This window comes from Bufo gargarizans, chromosome 3, assembly GCF_014858855.1.
Source record: "Bufo gargarizans isolate SCDJY-AF-19 chromosome 3, ASM1485885v1, whole genome shotgun sequence".
Lineage (NCBI taxonomy): Eukaryota > Metazoa > Chordata > Amphibia > Anura > Bufonidae > Bufo > Bufo gargarizans.
Window position 1 is genome coordinate 518563105 of NC_058082.1, and position 27544 is coordinate 518590648.

The 27544-nt window shown below is 41.8% G+C and overlaps 1 protein-coding gene across 1 annotated transcript in view; it reads left to right on the top strand.

Annotated features, from left to right (window-relative positions):
• PDK3 (pyruvate dehydrogenase kinase 3) overlaps positions 1-27544 on the top strand; it is a 149557-nt gene that overhangs the window by 103454 nt on the left and 18559 nt on the right. The window contains exons 2-7 of the mRNA XM_044284005.1: positions 6721-6862; positions 8275-8346; positions 10981-11165; positions 12010-12099; positions 14630-14707; positions 18004-18080. Of these exons, the coding sequence (XP_044139940.1) occupies positions 6721-6862; positions 8275-8346; positions 10981-11165; positions 12010-12099; positions 14630-14707; positions 18004-18080 (644 nt within the window). The remainder of the gene's footprint in view (positions 1-6720; positions 6863-8274; positions 8347-10980; positions 11166-12009; positions 12100-14629; positions 14708-18003; positions 18081-27544) is intronic.

A 27544-nucleotide genomic window follows, 5' to 3' on the forward strand; every position in this document is an offset into this window, starting at 1 on the left:
TTCCAGTATGTGTAAGCATTTAGGGAGAACCATCATTTTAATCAGGTTTATGTGCCCTGCAACTGATAGGGGAAGTGATCCCCACACTCGAAACGTATCTTTACAGTAGTTTAAAAGTGGGTGTATATTCACTGAGTGAAAGGTATCAGAATCTTTGGAGATGACAATACCTAGGTATTTGAATTGGTGAACTGTGGGTAGTTCATGGATAGTTCTTGGTGGAAAGAATGAGGATTTTGACCAGTTGATGCACAAACCTAAATATTGCCCAAAATCATTGATAAGCGTTATGGCTCGAGGTAGTGTTTCTTCCACAATGGACATAAATAATATCATATCATCGGCATACAACCAAACTCTGTGCTCTCTATCGCCTATGCCCTGATATATGCCGTCTTGCTGCAACTTAAGTGCAAGAGGCTCAAAGGCTAGGGCAAACAAGGGGGGATAATGGGCATCCCTGTCGAGTTCCTCTCCCCAAAGTGAAATAAGGGGAGGAGACACCATTAACGGACACATTGGATCTGGGGTCCTATATAGGATGGAAACCCATTTGATAAATGACGTCCCAAAACCAAATCGCTGGAGTGTATGCAATAATTTTGGCCATTCAACTGAGTCAAATGCCTTAGCTGCGTTGAGGGACGCCATAGCCTACCGCTGTTCTTGTCTAACTCTTATCTGAGTAAGTACTTGTACTCGTCTGATATTTTCAGTCGTGGATTTACCCAGCATAAATCCAGATTGATCCGTGTGGATAATACTGAGGATGCATTTATTCAACTTGACTGCTAAAATCTTAGCAAGAATTTTATAGTCAAGGTTCAACAAAGAAATCGGCTGCTACGAGCCACATTCCAATGGATTCTTATCAGGTTTAAGAATAACCACTATTGTGGCGTCATATAGGGATGGTGGTAACATGACTGTTGAGAAGGCCGCTGTATAAATTTTCTCTAGAAGATCTAAGAGGAGATCTAAATATTTAGCATATGCTTGTAATGGAATACCGTCTGGGTCCGCCCGACTTCCCATTAGCCAGAGAGGACACCGCCGATGCGATCTCCCCCTTAGTGATGGGGGAGTCCATTATAGCCGAGTCAGTAAGGGAAAGTTGAGGGAATTGTAATTTGGAAAGGTAGGAATCTATTTCCTCAAGAGTAGCGTGAACTTGGGATTGGTACAAGTTATGATAGAATTCCTGAAAGAGGTGGACTATCGCCGTTGCCTCAAGCAGCGGGGCACCATCTACTGACTGAATGCGCAAACCTGCTGGAGACCTCTGATTTTAATGCACCAAGTGTGCCAGTAATTTACTGGAATGGTTACCTAATTCAAAGTATGTTTGTTTAGTAAAGAACAATTTGCGTTGTGCTTTCTCCTTCAATAGAGTAAGGTATTGGCGACCCTAAACCTCTTCAGGACACAGGGCGTACAGGTACGCCCTTATGTCCTGGTACTTAAGGGCACAGGGCGTACCTGTACGCCCTGTGTATTTCCGATCACCGCAGCGGGCGGTGATCGGAAGCCGGTACCTGCTCAAATCATTGAGCAGGCACTTCGGCTAAATGCGCGGGGGGTCCCGAGACCCACCCCATATCGGCGATCGCCGCAAACTGCAGTTCAATACAGAAGTATTGGAATGCATTGTAAAGGATCAGACCCCCAAAAGTTCAAGTCCCAAAGTGGGACAAAAAAAAGTTGAAAAAATAAAGTTTTCCTCAAAAAAATGTAAAGTTTAAAGCAAAAATAAACAAAAACGTAATTTTCCCCAAATAAAGTAAAAAAAATAGACATATTAGGTATCGCCGCGTGCGTATCGACCAGCTTTTAAACATATCACATGACCTAACCCCTCAGCTGAACTGTGCTAAATAAACCATTTTTTTGTCACCTTACATCACAAAAAGTACAACAGCAAGCGATCAAAAAAGTGCACGCCCACCAAAATATTACCAATCTAACCGTCACCTCATCCCGCAAAAAATGAGCCCCTTCCTGAGACAATCACCCAAAAAATAAAAAAAACTATGGCTCAGAATATGGAGACACTAAAACATCATTTTTTTTTTCTTTTAAAAAAGCTGTTATTGTGTAAAACTTACATAAATAAAAAAAAATGTATACATATTAGGTATTGCCACGTCTGTAATAAGTTACTCTATAAAAATATCACCATTTTTTGTCATCTTACATCACAAAAAGTGTAATAGCAAGCGATCAAAAAGTCATATGCACCCCAAAATAGTGCCAATCAAACCGTCATCTCATCCCGCAAAAATCATACCCTACCTAAGATAATCGCCCAAAAACTGAAAAAACTATGGCTCTCAGACTATGGAGACCCTAAAACTTTTTTTTTGTTTCAAAAATGAAATCATTGTGTAAAATGTACATAATAAAAAAAAATTGTATACATATTAGGTATCGCCACGTCCATGACAACCTGCTCTATAAAAATACCACGTGATCTTACCTGTCAGATGAATTTTGTAAATAACAAAAAAAAACGGTGCCAAAACAGCTATTTCTTGTTAACTTGCCTCACAAAAAGTGTAATATAGAGCAACCAAAAATCATATGTACCCTAAACTAGTACCAACAAAACTTCCACCCTATTCCGTAGTTTCTAAAATGGGGTCACTTTTTTGGAGTTTCTACTCTAGGGGTGCATCAGGGGGCTTCAAATGGGACATGGTATAAAAAAAAACACTCCAGCAAAATCTGCCTTCCAAAAACCGTATGGCATTCCTTTCCTTCTGCGCCCTGCCGTGTGCCCATACAGCAGTTTACGACAACATATCGGGTGTTTCTGTAAACTACAGAATCAGGGCCATATATATTGTGTTTTGTTTGGCTGTTAACCTTTGCTTTGTAACTGAAAAAAAAATATTAAAATGAAAAATCTGCCAAAAAAGTGAAATTTTTAAATTGTATCTCTATTTTCCATGAATTCTTGTGGAACACCTAAAGGGTTAACAACGTTTGTAAAATCAGTTTTGAATACCTTGAGGGTGTTTTTGGGTGGTTTCTATTATGTAAGCCTCACAAAGTGACTTCAGACCTGAACTGGTCCTTAAAAAGTTGGTTTTTGAAAATTTCGGAGAAATTTCAAGATTTACTTCTAAACTTCTAAGCCTTGTAACGTCCCCCAAAAATAAAATTTCATTCCCAAAATGATCCTAACATGAAGTAGACATATGGGGAATGTAAAGTAATAACTATTTTTGTAGGTATTACTATGTATCATACAAGTAGAGAAATTGAAACTTGGAAATTTGCTAATTTTTCTAAATTTTGGGAAAATTTTGTATTTTTTATAAATAAAAATTATAATTTTTTACTCCATTTTACCACTGTCATAAAGTACAATATGTGACTAAAAACAATCTCAGAATGGCCTGGATAAGTCAAAGTGACACTGGTCAGATTGGAAAAAATGGCCTGGTCCTTAAGGTGAAATAAGGCTGTGTCCTTAAGGAGTTAAATAACCATTCCTGTCTATTGGGATCAGTGGGGTCAGCTACATAAGCCGCCTCTAGTCTAGTACATTCCTCTGCCAATTCCCCCTCCTGAGGGGCTGAAGCTCATTTAACATATGCTATGTTTGACTTCAGGCAACCACTAAGGAAAGCTTTCAGGGTTCCCCATAGTACTGATGGATTTTCAAAGGACTCCAGATTAGTTAAAAATATGGATAGCTGATCAAGTATCTGGTCATTCGGTGTTAGAAGTGTAAGCCAAAATGGATGTATTCTCATGGAGACAGTTGGTTGATCCATTGAAGTAGATATGGTTAATTGTATGGGTGAGTGATCAGATATTCCTCGTACCCCATAATTTACATCTGAAACTTTGCCGTACAGCAGAGGGTTGCCCAAAGCATAGTCTGTGCGAGAGAGATTAATGACTAGAGGAGGTAGCGATATTAGGATTCCTGAGTCTCTATATGTCTACCCATCCCACCTCCTGTAGTAGGTTAGCTAGCGGGGTGGGGGTATGGGAGATGGGTTCTGCATTGTTTGTTGGGTTAAGTTTATCTATTGAAGGGTCTAAAAGCATATTATAATCACCAATGCATATAATCAAGGCCTGTGGAAAGGCAGCAGTGAAATTAAAAAACAATTTAACTCACCTTAGTCCACTTGTTCGCGTAGCTGGCATCTCCTTCTGTCTTCATCTTAGCTTTTTGTAGCAACAAGGACCTTTGGTGATGTCACAGTCATCACATGATCCATCACCATGGTAAAAGATCATGTGATGGCATTCCCCCCCCCCCCCCTTCCTCCCTTCTTCTTGTATGTGTTTTCTTTATCCCTGTCCGTTGTCCTGTTTGTCTATATGTGTTTATTTCCCCCTCATTTGTTTGACTATTGTTATATTTGATTGCACTATTCTGATGCCATCTGCGTATGGCGTATATGCTGTACTGTGGCACTTTCTAACTATTTGCTATCTCAATAAAAAGAGATTTGGTTAAGATCTTGTGATGGCTCATGTGATGACTGTGACGTCACCAAAGGTCCTTGTTGCTACACAAAGCTAAGATGAAGACAGAAGGAGATGCCGGCTACGCGAACAAGTGGACTAAGGTGAGTTAAATTATTATTCATTTATTTTTAACCCCTCCAGCGCTATTTTACTATGCATTCTGTATTCCGAATGCTATTATTTTCCCTTATAACCATGTTATAAGGGAAAATAATAATGATCGGGTCTCCATCCCGATCGTCTCCTAGCAACCGTGCGTGAAAATCACACTGCATCAGCACTTGCTTGCGGATGCTTGCGATTTTCACGCAACCCCATTAATTTCTATGGGGCCTGCGTTACTCTATATTCTGCGTTTTTCACGCAACGCACAAGTGATGCGTGAAAATCACCGCTCATGTGAACAGCCCCATAGAAATGAATGGGTCAGTATTCAGTGCGGGTGCAATGCGTTTAACTCGCTCATCGCACCTGCACGGAATACTCGCCCGTGTGAAAGGGGCCTTAGAGTAAGACGTATGACATGCATGACTAGTATAGCAGCATTACAAAGAAACCAAGAAAAAAAAATTAGAAAGGAAAAAGAAAAGTGTGTAAACCATAAGTGAAAAATGCACATAACTGTTTGTGCAATAATTGTCATGACGGAGTGCTGGTGACTGTTGTCGTCACTTGCACTAATGTTGCCACGTGAACAAAGGGAAAAGTGCAAACATGTAACAATGAGAATAGTGCCATTTTAGCTAAATTGAGTATATCTCATGCATCAAGGAGGTAGCGAGGAGTGAAAGTCCTATGTCTACAAGGCAGTGGACTCCAGAATGTTGGCTCACATCACAGGCCTGGCAGGTCTTCCTTGCCGTCGATCCAGGCACTTGCTTCAGTGGGTGTGTTTCCCCATCAACTATTCGCAATCTGGCAGGATACGCCATCGAGTATGGCATGTTTAGCTCTCTGAGTCTTCTCTTGACCACTGCTCTCGTTTCTGTAGCTCAGCTGAGAAATCCGGGAACAGCATAATGGAAGTGTTCTCAAATCTGATTTCTTGTTTTCTTCTGGCTAGTTGTAGGATGTGGTCTCGATTAGTGGAGTTAAGTAAGCGGGCAAGCATAGGGTGAGGAGGAGCACTTGGAGGAGGCTTAGCTGGGACACGATGAGCCCTCTCAATGGCGAATGCAGTGGAAAACTTAGCTTCTAGAAACGTGGCCTTAAGCCACTGAATCATTAATTCACAGGGGTTAGAGCCTTCAGCCCGTTCAGGCAGGCCGATAATTCTCAGGTTATTTCTCCTTAAGCGATTTTCATAATCGTCACATTTTTGCAGCCAAAAGTCGACTTTTTTCTTAAGAGAGGCAAGTTGCGCAGGGATAGGTGCGGTACGGTCTTCTAGCTCAGAGACTCAGCTTCTCGGACCCTGTCACGCAAGTTTTGCATATCGTGCCTTAATAGCCCTAGGTCCATTTTAACCTCCTCCATCTTACCCAATAATAACTATCTGCAGGCTGAGATAGCATGTAGTAGTTGGTCGGTGACCTGTTTCAAAGTAGGTTCAGCGTCTGGTACTGTCTCTCCCGCCTCTGCATCTGCAGCTTCCGGGGAGGAAGGTCTGGATGGTGAGTCAGTGCCATCTTGAGCTTCTGTGCGTGCAAATAATTTTAGCTTCTCTGCTGCTGTGAGGGACTTGTTCCTTGCCATACTGCGTCCCCGGGGTTGCCCGACCTCCTGCCTCTGTATTAAGGAATTGTGACGGCTGTTAAGGTTCAGGATGATAAGAGTTGAGATAGCGTGGAGCGGAGCTCACTTAAGCACGTCTGTACATTCCCGCGGCTGGCCACGCCCCCCAGAGGGATTTGTTTACATCGTGAAATCGGGTCAGGAGGGTCCAAATACATAGGGAAGATGTACATGAGGTAAGCAACTTCATGTGCATACCTTTAAAAACCATAGCAATCCTGGAAAAACCTTTTAATAGTTTCCATGTGGTCTGTTACGGGACTACACCACTATGGGCCAAAACGGTGAGTTGCTATCTAAGACTGGCTACCCCTATGGCAGTCCTGGTGCATTCATGCATTGTTTAGTCAACTATTCGAATAGCCCCTATGTAATAAGACATGTATGGACAGTCATTGCTTCCCCCAGTGTTAGCAGCTTATCATCATGTATAGATACAACAGAATTTTACCACAAACCCTTACCAAATGAGTGATTCTTTTGATTCCATTGCAGGTCGCAACAATGCCTGTGAGAAAACATCTTATCTCTTTTTGCGGAAAGAATTACCAGTACGTATTGCAAATACACTAAAGGAAGTTAATTTGCTGCCTGAAAACCTGCTCCAAAGGCCATCTGTGAAATTAGTCCGGACCTGGTGAGTTGCACCTCATATAAGGTTAAAGAGATTTTTCACAAATTACATTGGTGACCTATTGATTCACAAGGTGGCCACACACATTAGTAGAATCACTGCCTATAGAAACGTTTAAAACCACCAAAAATGTTATTGATGTGAAAATTATTAAAATAAAGGTAGATGCCACCCGCACCAAACAAAGTGTGAGGTTACAACCTCGATAATAACATCCCTGTTTCTCCAGACTAGTTCACATGGACTTGCAGGTGGAACCTACCTTAATTTCATATACATTTTCACATCAATAAAAATGTTTTCCTTTTGTTTTAGACATTTCTATAGGCAGTGATTCTCTTGATACTGAAATATATACATTGTCAGAAAATTGGCTATGAGAAATAGCCATACACATTAGATAGAAGTTGGTTGATGGTTGAACAGCAGTTGGACAAACAAACATCTAGAGAACAATCGTTTCACAGACGCCGCCATACACATTGTAGTCCACATTGGCTGTTACAGCTGTTCAAGCTGACAATAGATGAAATGAAACCGGGTGGTGGACAAAAGATTTTTCTGGGAAACTTCTTTCAAAGAAAGATCTTTGCTCCATGAATAATTTTTATTTGAATGAAAGATATTTTGTTCAAATATCAGAAGAAAATATTAAACCCCGCCAACTTTTCAGAAAGTAATGGTCTGTCATCGGTCGTCTAAAACGGTGTTAAATTTCACATGACGGATGATTGTTTTGGTTGAGATCATCCATTATGATAAACTTTAGGCCTCACACACACAAAGTATCTGTATTGCAACCTGCAAGCCACGGATCCACAAAATACGGATACCTGTGCAATCCACATTGTTCTTACTCCCATCTATAGAAATTATTATTCTTGTCTGTCAAGAATAGGACATGTTTTATAATTTGTGGAACAGACCTATGGATGCAGACAAACCACGGATGACATCTGTGTGCTGGCCATTTTTATTTGTGGACCCATGGAAATGAATGGGTCTGTGCAACCCATACAAAAATGTGAATTGCACACTGATGGAAAATACAGTCTTGTGCATGAGGCTTTAGGCTAATGTGTATGACCACCTTAAAGGGGTTGTCCAGGATCAAATAGATTTTTAAAAACATGATATATTACCATGTCTAGCTGATTCAAGGTCCCCCTGATTTTGCAAAAAGCGGCTACGGCCGTGTGCATGAGCCCTGATTTATATAAATGCCCCCATCTAGTCTTGAAAATGTAAAAGCAAAATTATCTTTGAAGCAGAAGTCTACAAACTTTGCAAAACTTAATTTATTTGAAGATTTGACCTAATGAAAGAAATAATGTAACATGATTGTACACAAATAGTTCTGCAGATTTCAGATAGGGAGATGCTGTAGTGAAATGTACTTTCTGCTTCCCTTTTAGGTATATGCAGAGTTTTCTTGAACTTTTAGAGTATGAGAATAAGAGCCCTGATGACCCAGATGTCCTGTATGAGTAAGTAAATTGTCCTTCTCATGAGTAGCACTTTCCCAGTAAAAACCGTTTCTGGTAATAACAGTAAATGTGAGTGGAAGGCTAGGGCTACACAACGGCATTTGTAATTTTGATAGCCTATGGTGCAACATCTTCAACATCTGCACAATATGGTGCAACATCTTCGGCTAGGGCTACACGATGACAATGATAGTCTATGGTGTCGCACTGCGATATGCTGCGACTTCGACAGTAGCAAAAAATCCATCCAAGATGGATTTTTCTACCAATGGCGAAGTCTCAGCATGTCGCAGTGCGACACCATAGACTATCATTATAAAAATTGTCGCGCAACATCAATGTGGTAGTATAGTTGTGCCCTATGTGTTGCACGACTTATTGTCGTCGTGTAGCCCTAGCCGAAGATCTTGCAGGCCTATAACCTGATCCCTCCTACATAAATAAGATGTATTCAGATGTATTCAGCAAATAAAAATGGATTTAAAAATTGACTCATCAACACATCTGGTCTATTAGTTTTACAATCTGCATCTTGTTGCAAAAAATATATATTACTTCTTTTTTCAACTTATAATGATTGGTGAAGAATCTGAGGCAATTTTTTTTTACAATTGCATTTTACTCATTTTGGGCTAAAAATAATTTTTTCAGTTAGTCTTTATTGAGGAATTCCGTCACAAAGGGTTAACTGTTTGTGACAGTCATGTAATAACCCTGATCTCTTTAACACTTATTTAAGTCACATTCTTATCAGTAATATACCCATAAGAACCTAGCTATGAGTGTTTATAATGTCAGAGAGCAGAGATAAGGAACCGTCAGATTAGCTGGCTGACTGAGCAGAGAGGAAATGTTCATCCCTCTATTAGAGCATCTCAGCTCTGTACAGAAAAAAGGGCTCCATATTTGTAATAAAGACCAATTAAAATGATTTGTAGCTCAAAATGAGTAGAATGCAATAATAAAACAATTGCCCCCAAAGATGTACATAGCCTTTAACTCTGGTATAATGAATTATAACAAATATGACAAAACAAATGTAGAACTACTGTGTATTGTGCATTGGATATCTGAGTTGTTCATTGACTTTAAAGTGGACCTTTCACCACTCCTGACATGTCTATTTTAATAGCTACATACATTCCCCACGTACTAACAATTCGGGAGCATCCCATCTTATGTCTGTATGTTGTGTCATTCCTTTATTATTTGCACTAGAATTTATGAATGAATTGCTATTAGCCTTCAGTAAGGGTACAGAGGCGAGGTAACCAGTTTGGGGGGGCGAGGTAACCAGTCTGAAAATGGCAGCACTGATTGGATAGAGTCAATCTCTGCAGGTACACCCTCCCCCCCCCCCCCCCCCCCCCCCCAACTGGTTACCAGGAATGTCAGGAGTGGTGAAAGGTCCTCTTTAAAACCTAATTCAATAACAAAAATTCCCTATTCTGAATTTAACAAAATCCCTAACTTTTGGTACATTACCTTGTATCTTGCATACAGATGTAGTAGTGTTTAACTTAATAATTGACATATTAAATACACAGTTGCATCAAAGTTTAAAGGGTTTCTCCAGGCTACGGTTATTGATGACCTGTCCTCAGGATAGGTCATCAATATCAGATCAATGGGGGTCTGACACCTGGCACCCCCACCGATCAGCTGTTTGGGGTAGCTGAGGTGCTGGAAACTATACAGTGTATGGACAGAAGCAGAAGGCTCCATACACTGTGTAGTTTCCAGCGCTGGCATACTGAAGTTCACTTCCCATTCACTTGAAATAGAGCTGACCTGCAGTCTCTCGGTTACAGCCACTACTCGGTGTCTGCCTCCAGTTCCTTACACTGTATAGTTTCCGCCGCCACGGCTGCTTAAAACAGCTGATCTGATATTTAGGACCTATCCAGAGCAGAGAACCTCCTAAACTTGGCCTTTTAAATATTTGTGTCAATTTGAAGTTTGATGCGACTGTGTTAAGTGTCACGTTTTAAACCTCTACATCTCTGCACATTCTTTCCCTCCGTTACAGCACTGTCCTCCCACCCTTCTCCAGGACAGGAAGAAATATTCGATAACTGCTTGTGGGTGGTCTTTGTCCTTCTGTGTGAATGAACATGGCCATAGACATTAGATATAAGTAGGTTGATGGTTGAACAACCATTGATTGAATGATCATTTCGTACATTGATGCGGCCATGCACATTGTAATCCATATTGGACAGTACAGTTGTTCAAACTGGCCATATGTGTTCAGTGGCCGGGCACAAGACTAACAAGCTTTCACTATGGAACATTCTTTCACGTCACGGACTGGTGACTATCTGATGAAAATGTTTAACTTCTTCCAGGCGATTTTTATCAGTCGTCTAGTACAATCGTTGTTAAATTTCACATCATCTGTTTTGATGGACTAATGAATATGGCCACTTTTCTAGTCTGTGACCACTAACATTAGGTCTTAGGAGACTGTCACCTTGAGCCTTGTATACAGAAGACTGCTGCTGTGCTACATTGTGTAAAAAAAAAAAAAAAAGCTACTTATATTAGTAACGTTAAAGACCGCTTCCTTTCTCCTAAAAAAGCTACTTATATTAGTACAGTTAAAGACCGTTTCCTTTCTCCTCCCTTTTTCAGCTTTTTAAACATTCTCATTGAAGTGAGAAATCGACACAATGATGTGGTCCCCACCATGGCCCAAGGTGTGATCGAATACAAGGAGAAATATGGATTTGACCCGTTTGTCAGCAGTAATATCCAGTATTTCCTGGACAGGTTCTACACAAACAGGATCTCATTTCGTATGCTCATTAATCAGCACAGTAAGTATCTAAAGCTGCTTGTTGAAAATGTAGATGTTCCCTAGTTTGGCTGCAAATTTTTCCTGAAGGAAAAATTGCACAAAGGTGGTCATGCATGAAAGCTGTTTCAAGATGTTGCAGAAAAGAAAAGGAACAATAACAATATATTGATTTACTATATTTCACGTTTCAGATCATGTTCCTTATAGTAACAGGTAGAGTTTATGTAACTAAAGCGAAGCTTCAGCTATAGAGTGAGCACTATTACATTTAGTATTTTATCTTTATTACCTATTGTACTGTTTTCATTTATATTTCCCATCTATTTTACTATGTGCCTCGTAGGAGAGTATCCTGTTGATATGTGAAAATCTGAGTTTTATCTAAGAAACTTCTATGGGGGTAGCCATATTGGAGACAAACCCGTCCTGTATAGAGAGTTTAGCAGGGTGTGTGTGCTTTATGGCAGCTGAGATTAATGTGTCAATTGGAGAAATCTCAGACTATTACAGACTCTCAAATACCAGGGACGTGCACAGATCTTATCTTTCAAACGTGTTAGGATCCTTTAACACGGACTGATATTTGCCCAGTAACCATCCAGGATCTCATCATGTTCAAATCTTCCGTTAACTACATGAATATGGAACAGTTATCTTTAACATAGGAGTGATGGTGTATGTAGGTGAAGGGGTTTTCAGAAGGAAAACAACCCTCATTTGGTGTATATAATTTCCCCTTTTTATATGATCATGCCCTAAATTCTCCAACATCACCCATGTTGTTAAAATTTTTATGCCTTGCCTCATCATTTTCTTAATTCCCTATCAGCAGACGTAACTTCTCTTTATCTGTTTGCTTTAAGCTCTTCTGTTTGGAGGGGACATAAATCCTGCACATCCAAAGCATATTGGCAGCATTGATCCCTCCTGCAATGTTCCAGAGGTAGTGAAAGGTAAGGCTGTCCACAGTGTTCATATATATTTTCTAGTTGCAAAGAGGTATTTCCCAAGGAAAGAGAACCATCTCACTAGCGACACCTTCTGGAAGTGGCTCACCATGAGTCAAAATCTGACTTTTTAACAAGCCTTGGGACTTGACGAGGGAAAATAGCCAAGCCAAATATCCACCCGTAGACATCTGTTTCGGGATGCTTGTGCCTCATCAGTATGGAATCACAATCCTGCTCCATACTGATGAAGGGCAAGCACCCTGAAACAACTGATGGATATTTGCCTTGGCTATTTTCCCTTATTGTGTCCCAAGGCTTATTAACCCCTTAAGGACCATGAGGTTTTCCATTTTTGCTTTTTCCGTTTTTCACTCCCCGCCTTCCCATAGTCCTAACTTTTTTATTTTTCCATTCACAAAGCCTTATGAGGGCTTCTTTTTTGAAGGACAAGTTGTACTTTCTAATGGCACCATTTACGGTTGCATACCATGTAGTAGGAAGCAGGAAAAAATTCCAAATGGGTCGAATTGGGAAAAAACACAATTCTGAGAGAGGTTTTTATTTATTTTTTTACACTGTACACTATGCGGTAAAATTGACCTGTTATCTTCATTCTCCAGGTCAGTACGGTTACAACGATACCACACTTGTATAATTTTTCTTGCATTTTAATACCGAAAAGAAAATTAAAACCTTTTGAGGAAAAAAAATAATAAAAATTTATAACCATATTCTGTGTGAGGGCTCATTTTTTGCGGGACGATCTGTTCTTTTTAGTGATACCAATTTGAAGTGTGTGCAACTTTTTGATCACTTTTTATAAATAAATTATTGGGTAGTTGAAGTGACAAAAAATGGCTAATTGGCATTTTTTTTTCCTGTTATTTGCCGTATGCCATTAATATTGTTATATTTTAATTGTATGGGTGATTTGAACTTTTATTTGTATTTTTTTATATTTATTTTTTTATATTTGTAAAAACTTTTTTTTAAACTTTTTTGCTTACTTTATTTAAGCCTTGGGTGACAATAACTGGCAATCATTAGATTGCCCATTGTGTTCATTGATGGCTATATAGCCATCATTGAAGACTCCATTTGCACTATACCAATACAATGCTGCCACCTAGTGGTCTGTATTGGTATAGGTCTGTAATAAGCTCCGAAGCCGATCTCCGCTTCCGGACTGCAAAAATGCCGTGGTCACATTTGGCCACAGTATCTGAAGGGGAAAATGTATGTGATCAGCCTTATGGCTGATCACATACATGTGCTGCGGGTCTCTGCTATTTAAAATAGCAGAAACCCGGCGGCATTGGCGCCCGCTGCACGTGCGACCGGGCGCCATGTTTGGGGACCAGACTTCCGCCGTACATATACAGCGGAGGTCCTTAAGGGGTTAAAAAGTTAGATTTTGGCTCATAGGGAGCCACTTCCACAAGGTGGTGCTAGTGAGATTGCACTCTTTCCTTGGGAGATACCTCTTAGTATATTGTTTTTCCATAGTGTATTGCCAGTAAGCCTGTATATCATGGAGCACTTTCAGTAAGTCTCCACACAGGGCTGACTCTTTAGGGATAGCAAGAACTGTACCTATGCTATATTCTGGTTAAAAACTCAACGTAATAATAATCTACATTCGGTAAAATTAATTAAGTGACTTTCTAAATGCTTTTTAGCTTGTATTAGCTCATTCTCATCCAGAGCTGCATTCACAGTTGTGCTAGCTTTTATTGGAAATTTGACAAGCTTACTACCCGACTCATCCCTAACTGCTTAGCAGAGCTCTTATGATGCAGTGGCACAGTCATTTTTTCCTACTTTAAATTACTGTACAGCATTTCCCTTAATGTAATTCATTGGGTCAAGCTTTGTGCAAACATTGAGCAAGCAAGAGTGGTTGGGCACTGTGAGCTTCAAACGAAGGACCGATGTATCATGGAGGCATACCAAATAACTGATATGGTCTCCTTCAAAGTCTAAACCAATTAGGCAGCATTGTTTATATCTATAGGTGGTAATAATCTGTGTAGGGTAGATGTCTATTCAGATGTTTGCCCTGCAGTGGATGCTGCATGGGAAATGTACTATTATGTGCTGGCCATTCAGTTGAATAGCCAACCTTTCCGTATGGTACATGGACACCTTGGCAGGGCTGTAGAGTCGGTAAGTCAAACTTCTGACTATATCCTTGCATGCTGAGTCCTCTAGAGTAAGAGCTGCTCTTTGTGTGTGCCTCTCAGCTCATACTCCTAGAGTGCGGTCTTGAACAGGGGACCCTCCTCGTGACATTTGAGACAAGCCCTTCAGTTGGCCTCCAAGAGTCGGAGTGTGTGTAAGTTCAGAAGATGACATTGTGATGATCACGCATATTAAGTAGTTGATTGTAGATTGTGCATATTTTTAATATGCACTTGCATTATGTGAAAAGGTTGGAATGTAAATGCATTTTGACATGGCTTACATACAGAAACTTTTCACTTTATATTTTTGTCTTGAGTAAGGCAACACTAACAAATGTTTTTCTTGACAGATGCCTATGAAACGGCAAAAATGCTTTGTGAGCAATACTACTTGGCAGCACCTGAACTTAAGATTGAAGAGTACAATGGTAATATAGCCTATATCATGTATTCATAAAATGAGTTTGTGATGTGCAAAAACTCAAGCTTTTCCTGGAGAGATGGGTCAGAAGGGAAACATTAGAAGCATTACTGTCCAGGCTTGACACATTGGAAATGTGAGGAAAGGTCCACTCAGCCAATCTTTGACCTTATGGGCTTCCCGCTTCAGCCAGCAGTTGGCTGAGTGGACCATTCCTGACATTTCCAGCACGATATGCTGGGACAGGACGTGGAGAGCAGCAGCGGTGGGGTATTGGTGGAGGTGAATAATGCTTTTTCTTTAATTTTTACTCTTTCTGACCTAGTTTTAAAAAAAAATTGATCTCCCTGGAAAAACCTCTTAAGGGAATCTGTCACCAGCAATCTCCATATTCGATTGTTTGCATAGACACATAGCAGGGCATCACCATTCCTCTCATTGCACCCAAGCTCTACTCCTTTCTGTGGCCAGCCCTCCATCATTGTTTTTCCACTGACTGTCCCTGTGACTCAAAGCAGTCAGGCCACTGAAAGGAGTGGAGCTTAAGTGAAAGGCGAGCAATGGTGACTCCCTCATTGCACCAAATACCTAACTTGCATGTAAAAAAAAAAAAAGTATCATAACTCAGGAGCTGAGCCTTGGATCAAAAAAAAATAAAAGCGGTGTTAATCAGATCAACCACAGCTATGTGTCTATGTTAACAGTTTGATAGAGAGGTCACTGGTCACAAATTCTCTTAGACAATTTTCATACCAACAGACAACTTAAAACATCCAGCAGGTCATGTAACTCTGCAAGTATGTTTTTGAATACCCTGACACGTCTGCGGCTGCATGGAGATCATGCAGCTGCAGGAGTGTAAAGCCAGTTGTCAGTGACGACTGTACTCCCCATAGAGAAGTTTAGTATGGTCTGTGCTTTCCCAATTGCTTCATACATGGCACTCAAGTAGCTTCCTGCTCTCATTCCGGTGATCATGTGATCACAGGGTGCAAAGTAACTGCAGTAGCTGCTGGCTCTTAGCAGACCCAGATCCTCTCTGCAGTGAGTCTTCAGCACCTGTATTTAACCTGTAACTGGGACTAGTCTAAGCCCCAGCTATAAAGGAAATCACTCATAAAAATCAATATTGGAAAGCTATGTTGCTCCCAAAATGTCTTGTATGGCCTTGTAGTGGGACGCCACAAATACACTACGAATCCTTCTGCCATTTTGCCTTATTTTATGACGGTTTTACTGTTCATTATATGACCGCTTCACATTTTACTAATTTGGCCTGGAACAGTGTGGGTATTTTCCTGCAGGTGGACAAACAAACTGAACTTGAGGTGTATACACACTCACCATTTAAACTTGAGGTGGATACATACCAAACCTTGCTGATTCTACTACTTCATGTATTTTAACCCCTTCATGTGAGAGAATCAACTGATATTACATTGCAATATATCATCAAATGTATTTGGATCCATTTAATGCAGAGTTTATTTTAGGACGTACATGTCCATATTTGTTATATATGTCAGTTTTATATCGCTTTTATTGTGTATGCCTTGCAGAGAATAAATATTATTAATTTATTACCTTATATATGCAGTATTCCAGTATTTGAGTGCTCAGCCCTATCTTTACCTTTCTTTAACTATACAAAAAATGACTGCAACAGAATACCAGTACTTTTAAAGAGGACCTTTCACTAGAATAAAACATCTAGACTAACTATACAGACATGTAGAGCGGCGCCCAGGGATCTCCCTGCACTTACTGTTATACCTGGGCGCCGCTCCGTTCCCCCGGTATAGCCTCCGGTATCTTCATAGTTAGGCTCCACCCAGTTGAACCCGCCGGCGTCTCATTCTCCCATGCTGTAGCGCTGGCCAATCGCAGCGCTCACCTCATAGCCTGAGAGAAAAAAAAGCCTCTCAGGCTATGAGCTGAGCGCTGCGATTGGCCAGCGCTACAGCATGGGAGAATGAGACGCTGGCGGGGTCAACTGGGTGGAGCCTAACTATGAAGATACCCGAGGCTATACCAGGAGAACGGAGCGGCGCCCAGGTATAACAGTAAGTGCAGGGGGATCCCTGGGCGCCGCTCTACATGTCTGTATAGTTAGTTTAGAAGTTTTATTCAAGTGAAAGGTCCTCTTTAATTTTAAGTATTAATAAAATACAAAATACCAGTAACTAAAGTAAAAAATTACATAAAAATAAAGCTCCATGTATCACTGAAGAAAGATTTATTTGAATAACCGAATGTGTAGAAAATGGATAACTTTCAAACTCAAATGTACTAAAAAGATGAAAATGTGTCTGTTATATTTTTGGATGCTTAATTGAAAGTAATATATTCCTATCTTTTTGGGTCCATTCACACTACCGTGTGTGTTTTGTGGATCCACAGATCTGCAAAACACGGACAGCGGCAATGTGCGTTCCGCATTTTGCGGACCGCACATTGCCAGCACTAATAGAATCCGCAATTGCGGACAAGAATAGGACATGTTCTATTTTTTGGGGGAACGGAATTGTGGACCCGGAAGTGCGGGTCTGCAATTCCGTATCCGGGCAGAACATCGTGCTGCCCCATAGAAATAAAAGGGTCTGCAATTCCGTTTGTGGAACTAAATTGCGGACGTGTGAATGGAGCCTTTCTGTGAGGATATATACAAGTACTTGTAGATAAAGACTGGTGCTATCATTAAAAAAATGGTGGCACTGCATGTTATGGAGTTAGTCTAGCACCTGATGGTCCAACATGCAACAAAACCAGTACCATGCCAGACTACCGGAAATTTACCTGATAGGTACTTTAAGCCCTCAATGACAGGTCCAAAGTTAATGTTAAAGAAGTTGTGGCCAACATTAAAGCTATCACCATCTACAGGTTAGTGGATAACTAACTGATAGTGGGGGCCTGACCCATTCCCCCGTCCTGATGGAGCAACAGATCAGGTATGCCTCCTGCCACCCTATTCATTGTCTATAGGATACATGTGCGTGTCGGCTGTGATACTTCATCATCAATGTCTGTACATATTATCAACCATGTGCATTTGCATCATTGTCAGTGTTCCCAACTGACCAACATCAGCCCTGAATCTCCAAAACATTGCACCCCTGGATCTGCCACTGAGAATAGGATGAGTGTGTATATGGAGAATGTACTGTGTTCATGTCCAATAATCTGGCATCTTGGCGGTCCCTGCCATTACTGAATATTTGAAGTTTACTGACTTATCATTTATACTTATTATATTTCACTTACTTATTAGATTTTTATATATTCTTTTGATTTCTTTTGTAGCTAAAGCTCCTGGTAGACCGCTCCAAGTGGTGTATGTGCCCTCTCATTTGTTTCATATGCTGTTTGAATTGTTTAAGGTATGTCAGCTTAAATAAACGTAAATTTTACATTTCAAGATTTGTTGGTTCCTTACTTTTTTGATTTTCAGCATTTTAAATAGTTCTTTAAACATGTATAGTATGTCAGCTGTTTTGATATCTGCTTCCTGAGCATGGCCTTATTTTATTCATGCTATAAAGAAAATTTAGAGGCTGGTTTCACGCATATCATTATATTGCACATAATACAGTATGTCTATGCTTAATGTATATACTCCGTGGGCATCTTTTGATCATACCAGTTATGCCTGAATATATACAGGTTGCATCTGTTGTATTGTGACTACACACTTTATAAACTCAACCCCTGTCCATACAGTATGCCTTATTGGGGTTAGTGGATATCAGACAGGAGGCAGCAAACTGCTGTTACCACTCTGGAGGACTCAATTCAACGTGACCATGCATTTAAATAGATGACCCATTCATGTCATTGAACATCATGTAAAACCTCTCTGTATGTAGTAGAAATGTGCAGCCACTCGCAGCTACTACCATAGATAACTGCCTGGTATATAAACTGCTGGGCACAGGGACGTCTTTAACCCCTTAAGGACTCAGCCTTACTTCACCTTAAAGGGACACTGACAGGCCTTCTGAGCATAATTAGCTCTTTATATGCCCCCCTAGGTCTTATAATAAGTTTCCAATTCATATAAGTATTATCCCTGTGCCCGCCCAAAAATGACCCCATTCTATAAACTACACCCCTCAAGGTATTCAAAACTGATTTTACAAACTTCGTTAACTCTTTAGGTGTTGCACAAGAGTTATTGGCAAATGGGGATTTCATTTTTTTTGCCTAATTTTCCATTTTAACCCATTTTTTCCACTAACAAAGCAAGGGTTAACAGCCAAACAAGACTGTATCTTTATTGCCCTGACTCTGTCGTTTACAGAAACACCCCATATGTGGCCGTAAACTACTGTACGGGCACACAGTAGGGCGTAGAGGGAAAGGTGCGCCGTTTGGTTTTTGGAAGCTAGATTTAGCTGGACTGTTTTTTTTTGACACCATGTCCCATTTGAATCCCCCTTATGCACCCCTAGAGTAGAAACTCCATAAAAGTGACCCCATCTAAGAAACTACACCCCTCAAGGTATTCAAAACTGATTTTACAAACTTTGTTAACCGTTTAGGTGTTGCACAAGATTTAATGGAAAATAGAGATACAATTTCAAAATTTCACTTTTTGGGCAGATTTTCCATTTTAATATTTTTTTCCAGTTACAAAGCAAGGGTTAACAGCCAAACAAAACTCATTATTTATGGCCCTGATTCTGTAGTTTACAGAAACACCCCATATGTGGTCGTAAACTGCTGTACGGGCACACGGCAGGGCGCAGAAGGAAAGGAATGCCATACGGTTTTTGGAAGGCAGATTTTGCTGGACTGTTTTTTTCTGACACCATGTCCCATTTGAAGCCCCCCTGATGCACCCCTAGAGTAGAAACTCCAAAAAAGTGACCCCATTTTAGAAACTACGGAATAGGGTGGCAGTATTGTTGGTACTAGTTTAGGGTACATATGATTTTTGGTTGCTCTATATTACACTTTTTGTGCGGCAAGGTAACAAGAAATAGCTTTTTTGGCACGTTTTTTTTTTGTTATTTACAACATTCATCTGACAGGTTAGATCATGTGGTAATTTTATAGAGCAGGTTGTCACGGACGTGGCGATACCTAATATGTATACAATTTTTTTTATTTATGTAAGTTTTATACAATGACTTCATTTTTAAAACCAAAAACATGTTTTAGTGTCTCCATAGTCTAAGAGCCATAGTTTTTTCAGTTTTTGGGCGATTATCTTGAGTAGGGTCTCATTTTTTGCAGGATGAGATGACAGTTTGATTGGCACTATATTGGGGTGCATATGACTTTTTGATCGCTTGCTATTACACTTTTTGTGATGTAAGATGACAAAAAATTGCTTTTTTTTACACCGTTTTGTTTTTTGTTTTTTTGTTTTTTACGGTGGTCACCTGAGGGGTTAGGTCATGTGATATTTTTATAGAGCCGGTCGATACGGATGCGGCGATACCTAATATGTATTCTTTATTTTTATTTATGTAAGTTTTACACAATGATTTCATTTTTGAAACAAAAAAAATCATGTTTTAGTGTTTCCATACTCTAAGAGCCATATTTTCTTCAGTTTTTGGGCAATTATCTTGGGTAGGGTATGATTTTTGCGGGATGAGATGACTGTTTGATTGATACTATTTTGGCGTACATGCGACGTTTTTGATCACTTTTATTACCTTTTTTGGCAAGTAAGATGGGCAAAATTTCAATTTTTTCATAGTTTTTATTTTTATGGCGTTCACCGTGCGGGGAAAGTAACATGACCGTTTTATAGATCAGTTCGTTACGGATGCGGCGATACCTAATATGTGTAGTGTATTTTATTTTTTTCATTTTTATTCAGTGATAAATGTTTTTTATTTTTATCTTAACTTTTTCACTTTTTTTTTTACATTTTTTGACCCAGGCCCACTTGGTTCTTGAAGATCCAGTGGGTCTGATGTCTGTATAATACAGTACAGTACACTATATAGTGCACTGTACTGTATTTTACTTACACTTTGTCTGAACAGATCTATGCCTTTTAGCATAGATCTGTTCAGCACCATGGACAGCAGGACGCCTGCTCAGTAGTGGCCAGAACTGCGCAGACGGGGAAAGGTAAGGAGGGGGGCTCCCTACCTCTGTGACCCCATCCTGTCTGGGGGCTGCAAAGGCACAGCAGCCCCCCGGTGGGAGAGGGAGGGAGCCCCTTGACCCTGACAGTTAACCTTTTCCATACCGCGGTGCGTACGGACCGCTGTATGGAAAGGGTTAAACGGCTGACATCTGCACAGATGTCAGCCGTTTATACCAGAGTGTCAGCAATGTGCTGACACTCTGGTATAACCACTGTACACCCACCGCCCACAACCCCCCAACCGCCCACAATCATGCAGGGGTGCAAAATCTTTATTTTAGGCACACTAAAGTTTCTGATCTGACCGCGGGGATCAGAAACTGCAGAAAGCGCAGCAAACCGCAGGTCAATTCATGACCCCCCCTGGCGTTGTGACAGGATGCCGGCTGAATGATTTCAGTCGGCATCCTGTTCGGATTAACCCCCGAGTCGCCGCAATCACTATTTAAACTTAGGACGTACCGGTACGCCCTGAGTCCTTAAGGACTCAGGAAATAGGGCGTACCGATACGCCCTAAGTCCTTAAGGGGTTAATATTGATTGGACCCTGGGCAAGAATTTACTTGGGCCCCCTGGATCCCGCCTTCCCACACCCTAGCATGCAATCACGTCCTCCACCACAACACACACACAGAAAAAAAAAATCCACACTCCTCATAGAGTAGTAAAGTTAATGATGATGAGTGGCCATTAGAGGTGTTCCTTGGCAGTAATGTAAATACTGCCTTTTTTTCTGAAAAGGCAGTGTTTACATTAAAAAGCTTGCAGAGACATGCTATAGACACCAGAACTACTATGTTTAGCTGTTGTGGTTCTGGTGACTATAGTGTCCCTTAATATAGAGAATTAAAAAGAATCAGCACTAAAGTATCAAATAAAATGGCTGTACCATTATTCTAAACATTTTAAAAGCACAACTTCTGACACAAATATATAGTATTTTGCAGATTACTTTTTATTTTTACAATGTGCAGATAGTAGTGTACTACTAACCCCTCGATCCACCCCTACATGCAGGGTAATACAGCGCCACATACCTCTTACATCCAGTGACGTCGCTTTGATGTAGATGTTCTCTTTCCTCATCTTCTCCCTTCAGACCAGACCACCATTTTTCAGCCATTTGTCGTTTCTGCAGTTTGACAAACAAAATCTTAGTTTACTACTTCTCCATCATCCTCCCATCTTCTTGACAAATCATCCCACCACCCCAATACTGTGCTGCTGTGCTCCCCAATACTATACTGCAGAAACAGAAAAAAAAACTGATAATAGTAGTACCATGCAGATAGTGCCCTTTAATAATTATTGGCACACAGTGCCCTAAAATAACTGCGCCCAGCAAATAGTGCCCCTGATACTACTAGTGTAAACATTACGTCCCCCAAAAATAACTGTGGTAAGCAGATACTGTGCCTAGGTGCCCCCACAGTAATAGTGCTCCCAAAAGTCCCACCAATGGGAATAATTCTTTGCTAGAACACACACGGTAGTAATAGTGCCTCTAGAGTGCCCCAAACATGTCCCCACTGTACCCCAAGTGATAATGCTCTCATAGTGCCCATACTAGTAATCATGTTCCCCATAGACTCCCAGTAGTAGTAAAGCCCATCATAATGCCCCCCAGTAGTAATAATTCTCCTTATAATGTGCCAGTGCAAAAAATACCCTCTTTTAATGCCCTCAGTTGAGCTAATGTCCCCATAGTGCCCCCATCATGTACCTGTATAAAATGCCACTATATAGTGCCCCCAGTAAATGCCCCCATAGTGCTCCTCTCCCCCTTCTTCCTAGTGCCCCCCATAATGTACCAGTATAAAATGCCCCATATATAGTACCCCAGTAGAGGTCCTCAGTGTCCCACATAATTTGCAAGTATAAAATACCCCTTCTTAGTGTCCCCCATAGATGAGCCCATAGTACTCCTCTCTCCCCTCCCCAGTATAAAATGCCCCTACACAGAGCCCCCATATAAAATACCCCTTCTTTGTGGCCTCAGTAGATGCCCCCAAATATGTGCCAGTAAGAAATGCCCCCATAGTGCCACCCAATAATGTGCCAGTAACAAGTACCCCCATGGGTGCCCCCCAATCATGTGCCAGTAACAGGTACCCCATAGATGCCCCCCAATCATGTGCCAGTAACAGGTGCCCCCATATATGCCCCCCAATCATGTGCCAATAACAAGTGCCCCATAGGTGCCCCCCAATCATGTGCCAGTAACAAGTGCCCCCATAGATGACCCTAATCATGTGCCAGTAACAGGTGCTCCCATAGATGCCCCTTAATCATATGCCAGTAGTAGTACCATATAAAAAAAAACACTTATACTTACCTCCATCAGGCTGGCAGCGATGTGATGCAGGCCTCTTTCGGCCTGTGTCCCGCGGTGTGCAGCTCGATCACATCATTTCGCCGCCTCCACCAGCCTCTGATAGGCTGCAGGCCTCTCCCTCCCCTTCCCTGCCGCAGCATTTCCATCTGTATCGCTGCCCGACAATGGAAGCGTTCATCTTCCTGTTCCCTGCCGCCGCTCCTCACGTCACCAGTGGCCAGCGGGGCTCAAGAGGCAGCTGCCTTGGGTTCCGCCTGAAGGAACTGGGCCCGGGGCAGCTGCCCCTTTTGCCCTGCATTAAAGACTGTCCTGGCTGGGCATAGATCAGCTGACCGCCAATTAGTACTCAGGTCATTGGAGATACCCATACACATTAGGTTGTCAGCCAAGCCTGCTGTTCTTAAAGGCTATGTACACTTTTGGAGGCAATTTTTTATGATTGCTTGTTACTTATTTTTGGTACAAACTACAAATTGGCATGCTATTAAAAAGCAGGAAGTGCTCAACCCCATATGCAGTGGTGCATCTAAACCGGGGGACAGATCCTGCACTTGTGGTACGCTGCTAACGGCAATCCCCAGCAAAAATGCATACAATGGAGGATGCCTGCAGCGGACCACAAGTACCACAATGGACATCCTACACAGGATAGCAAATGTGTGGATGTGATAAACAGTATAAATAATATAACAAAGACAGGTGCACTCTGCGGTCTTACTAAGCCCTCAAACTGGTGTTAAAATTGAGAGATTAGCCAACATGTCCTACGTTAGGCCATGTCTGAGCCCGAGCACCGTGCCAAGGTTTCTCAAGTAGCTCGGGACCTAACGCTAAACCTACCTGGGCCGTGTGGGCAATACCAGGAGCCAGTGGGCGAATTACAGGAGTGCAAGGTCTGACTCAAAGCAATCTCCCAGTAACCTCCAGCATGTAACCATGCATACAATGGGAGGAGGCAGAGAGCTAAAAATCATTTTTTTAATTGGCCTTTATTAAAAATATTGAGCTGTATTGTCACAAAGGGTTAACTGTTTTTCTAACTACGTGACTGGTACTTTGACTTTGTGCGGTCATTTAATAAACCTTATTTGTAAGCTACTGAGAGGTCATAAACACTTATTTAAGCCACATTCTTATCACTAAGACACTAAGATAAGAACTAAGCTATATTGAGTGTTAAGGAGGTCAGAGAGCAGAGATGAGGAGTCCGTCAGCTCCTGGTCTGACGGAAAAAACAGAAAATCCAAAGGGTGCTAGTCCAGGGGAGGGCTGGCAGCCTTAGTGCTGGGGAGCAAATCCAGTCAAGTGGACGTTTTTTTTAGCCCCACCCATTATTAAAAGCCCCTCCTACATATAATAGGCCACTCCCAACAAACACTGTACAGCTGAAATTCTATTGTTGAGGCCTGTCTCTACACATCATACGGAGAGGGGAGGGCATGTCCTGGCTGCACTGCCTGCTTCACATTATACAATAGTTAGACAGCAGGCTACAGCCAGGAAGCTCCTCCTCTCTACTCCCTCCCCAGATCCTGCTCAAGGACTGTGGTCCCCCCCCCCCCCACCATCTGCCACCTGCCCGTGGCCTGCTGCCCCCTTTGGCCATTCTCACCCAGCTCTGAATCCTGCTTCTGCAAATGGCAGGGGGAGGAGCCAAAGCATCTCCTCTCCTACACAGTGCCACATACCTCTTACATCCAGTGATGTCACCTTTGTTGTAGACGTTCTCTTTCCTAATCTTCTCCATTCAGACCAGACAGCCATGATTATTTTTCTGCCATCTCCCGTCTCTGCAGAGATTGACAAACAGACATTAGTTTCCCACATTTCCATCATCTTCACATCTTCTGAACACCCTTTCCTGCCACCCCCAATACTAGACTGCAGAAACGGTAACCCTGGAAATACTACTACCACACAGATAGTGCCCCCAATACTGTGCCCGCTGTGCCCCCAATACTATACTGCAGAAACAGTCCCCCTGGAAATACTGCTACCACACAGATAGTGCCCCCAATACTGTGCCCGCTGTGCCCCCAATACTATACTGCAGAAACAGTCCCCCTGGAAATACTACTACCACACAGATAGTGCCCCCAATACTGTGCCCACTGTGCCCCAATACTATACTGCAGAAACAGTCCCCCTGGAAATACTACTACCACACAGATAGTGCCCCCAATATTATACTGCAGAAACAGTCCCCCTGGAAATACTACTACCACACAGAGAGTGCCCCCTTCAACAATTATTGGCACACAGTGCTCTAAAAAATAACTGCACCCAGACAATAATAGTATAAAGATAATGTCCCCCAAAAATAATTTTGCTAAGCTGATACTGTGCCAGGGTGTCCCCCAAAGTAACAGTGCTCCCCCAAATCCCACTAACAAATAATTGTCTGGCAGAGCACACTTAGTAGTAATAATGCCCCTATAGTGCTCATACTAGTAATTATGTTCCTCATAGCCCCCCAGTAGTAGTAAAGCTCCCCATAATACCTCCTAGTAGTAATAATTCTCCCTATAATATGACAGTACATTAAATACCCCCGCTTAGTGCTTGCAGTTGAGCTAATGTACCCATAATGTATGCCAGTATAAAATACCCCTCTATAGTGCCCCAGTAAATCCCTTCATAGTGCTCCTCTCCCCCTTCCCCATAGTGTCCCCCATAATATTCCAGTAAAAAAATGCCACTTCTTAGTGCCCCCAGCAGATGCCCCTATAGTGCTCCTCTCCCCCATAATGTGCCAGTAAAAAATGCCCCTTCTTAGTGCCACCAGATGCCCCAATAGTGCTCCACTCCCTCATAGTGCCCCCGAATAATGTCCCATAGTGCCGCTCTCCCCTATAATGCCTCCCATAATGTGTCAGTAAAAAATGCCCCCTTAGTACCACCAGATGCCATAGTGCCCCCCATAATGTGCCAATAATAATAAGAGCCCCCAGATGCCCCCATAGTGCTTCTCTCCCCCATGGTGCCCCCCATATTGTGCCAGTAAGAAATGCCCCCATAGTGCCCCCCCAAATGGGCAAGAAATAAATGCCCCCAGAATGCCACCCCAAAAAAATGGGGCTGTAAGAAATGCCAGCTCCCCCCCCCCCCAAAACACTAATACTTACCTCCATCAGCAGCAGTGCGATGCAGGCCTCTTCCGGCCTGTGCCCCCCGCTGTGTGCTGCCCGGCTCAGGCGGCGCGATGATAATGAAGTCATTGCGCCTCCTGAGCCGGCCTCTGATAGACTGAAGGCATTAGTGCCTACCGCCTATCAGAAGAACAGGGGAAGGGAGACAGCTCTCCCTCCCCTGCCCAGCAGCACAGGCATCTGTATCGCTGTCCTGAGGACAGAGATACAGACGAATATGGAGATGAGCGCTTCCACAATGGAAGCGCTCATCTCCTACTGCCCGCCGGTGCCGCAATTACATCCAGGGCCGCGCCGCCTGTGGTGATCGGCGTTGCGGCCCTGAGGAAAAAATAAATAAAAAATGTCCCAGCCTGTCCCAGTCCCAGCCTGTCTCAGCCCACCCCTGGGTGCTACTAGAGCATGTCAGCTATGTACAGAAAAAAAGGACACCATGTTTTTAATAAAGACCAATTTAAAAAATTGTTTTTAGCTCAAAATTAGTACAATGCAATAATAATTTAAAAAAATTGCTCCGAAAGGTGTACATAGCCTTTAAGGCCACTAATGTCTATGGTGGCGTTAAAACCCTACCATAGAGAAGACATTTTCACTTTGAGGCTAGATTCACACATTGCAGATGAAGTGCAAACAAAGTGCGTCCTGCATTTCAACCAAAACCACTGTGACATGTAGATCGGTGTGGTTGTCAGAAGTGCAGCTAAGGGTAATTTTATTGTTAAAGGCCTTGTGGTAAACTGCTGGTAAGCTGCACAACTGCAGACCCATTAACAATGAACTGCTTTTAGGTGCAATCAGTTTTTGCCACATGTGAACCCAACCTTAGTGCTTAGTCATATGAGAAAAGAGAAATCGCAGGTCTCCGAATGCTCTGCTTTCCAGATGGATGCAAGATTAGTGTTAAAACTCTTAAACCTTCCCTCATCATGAATAACATCCTTTGTGTTCCACATTATTTGGGTCACAAATAGTAGTAGAGTGTAATATATTGCAGAAAGCGGCCACCACAGTATCAGTTCAAAAACTCAAAGGTGCTGCCCATGTGTACAAATGCATACATTAAATTACAAGAAGTAAATGAAAAAAACAAAATGGCGCACATCGAAAAATCACATGATAAAATCACAGATTGTATTGGTATCTAAAACCTGATCACAAGAACATTTAAAAACCATTAAAAACAATATTTAATGGAAAGTGTAAACAAGATATAAAAACCTACACCTCTCTCCTTCCACATAATCTACCCCT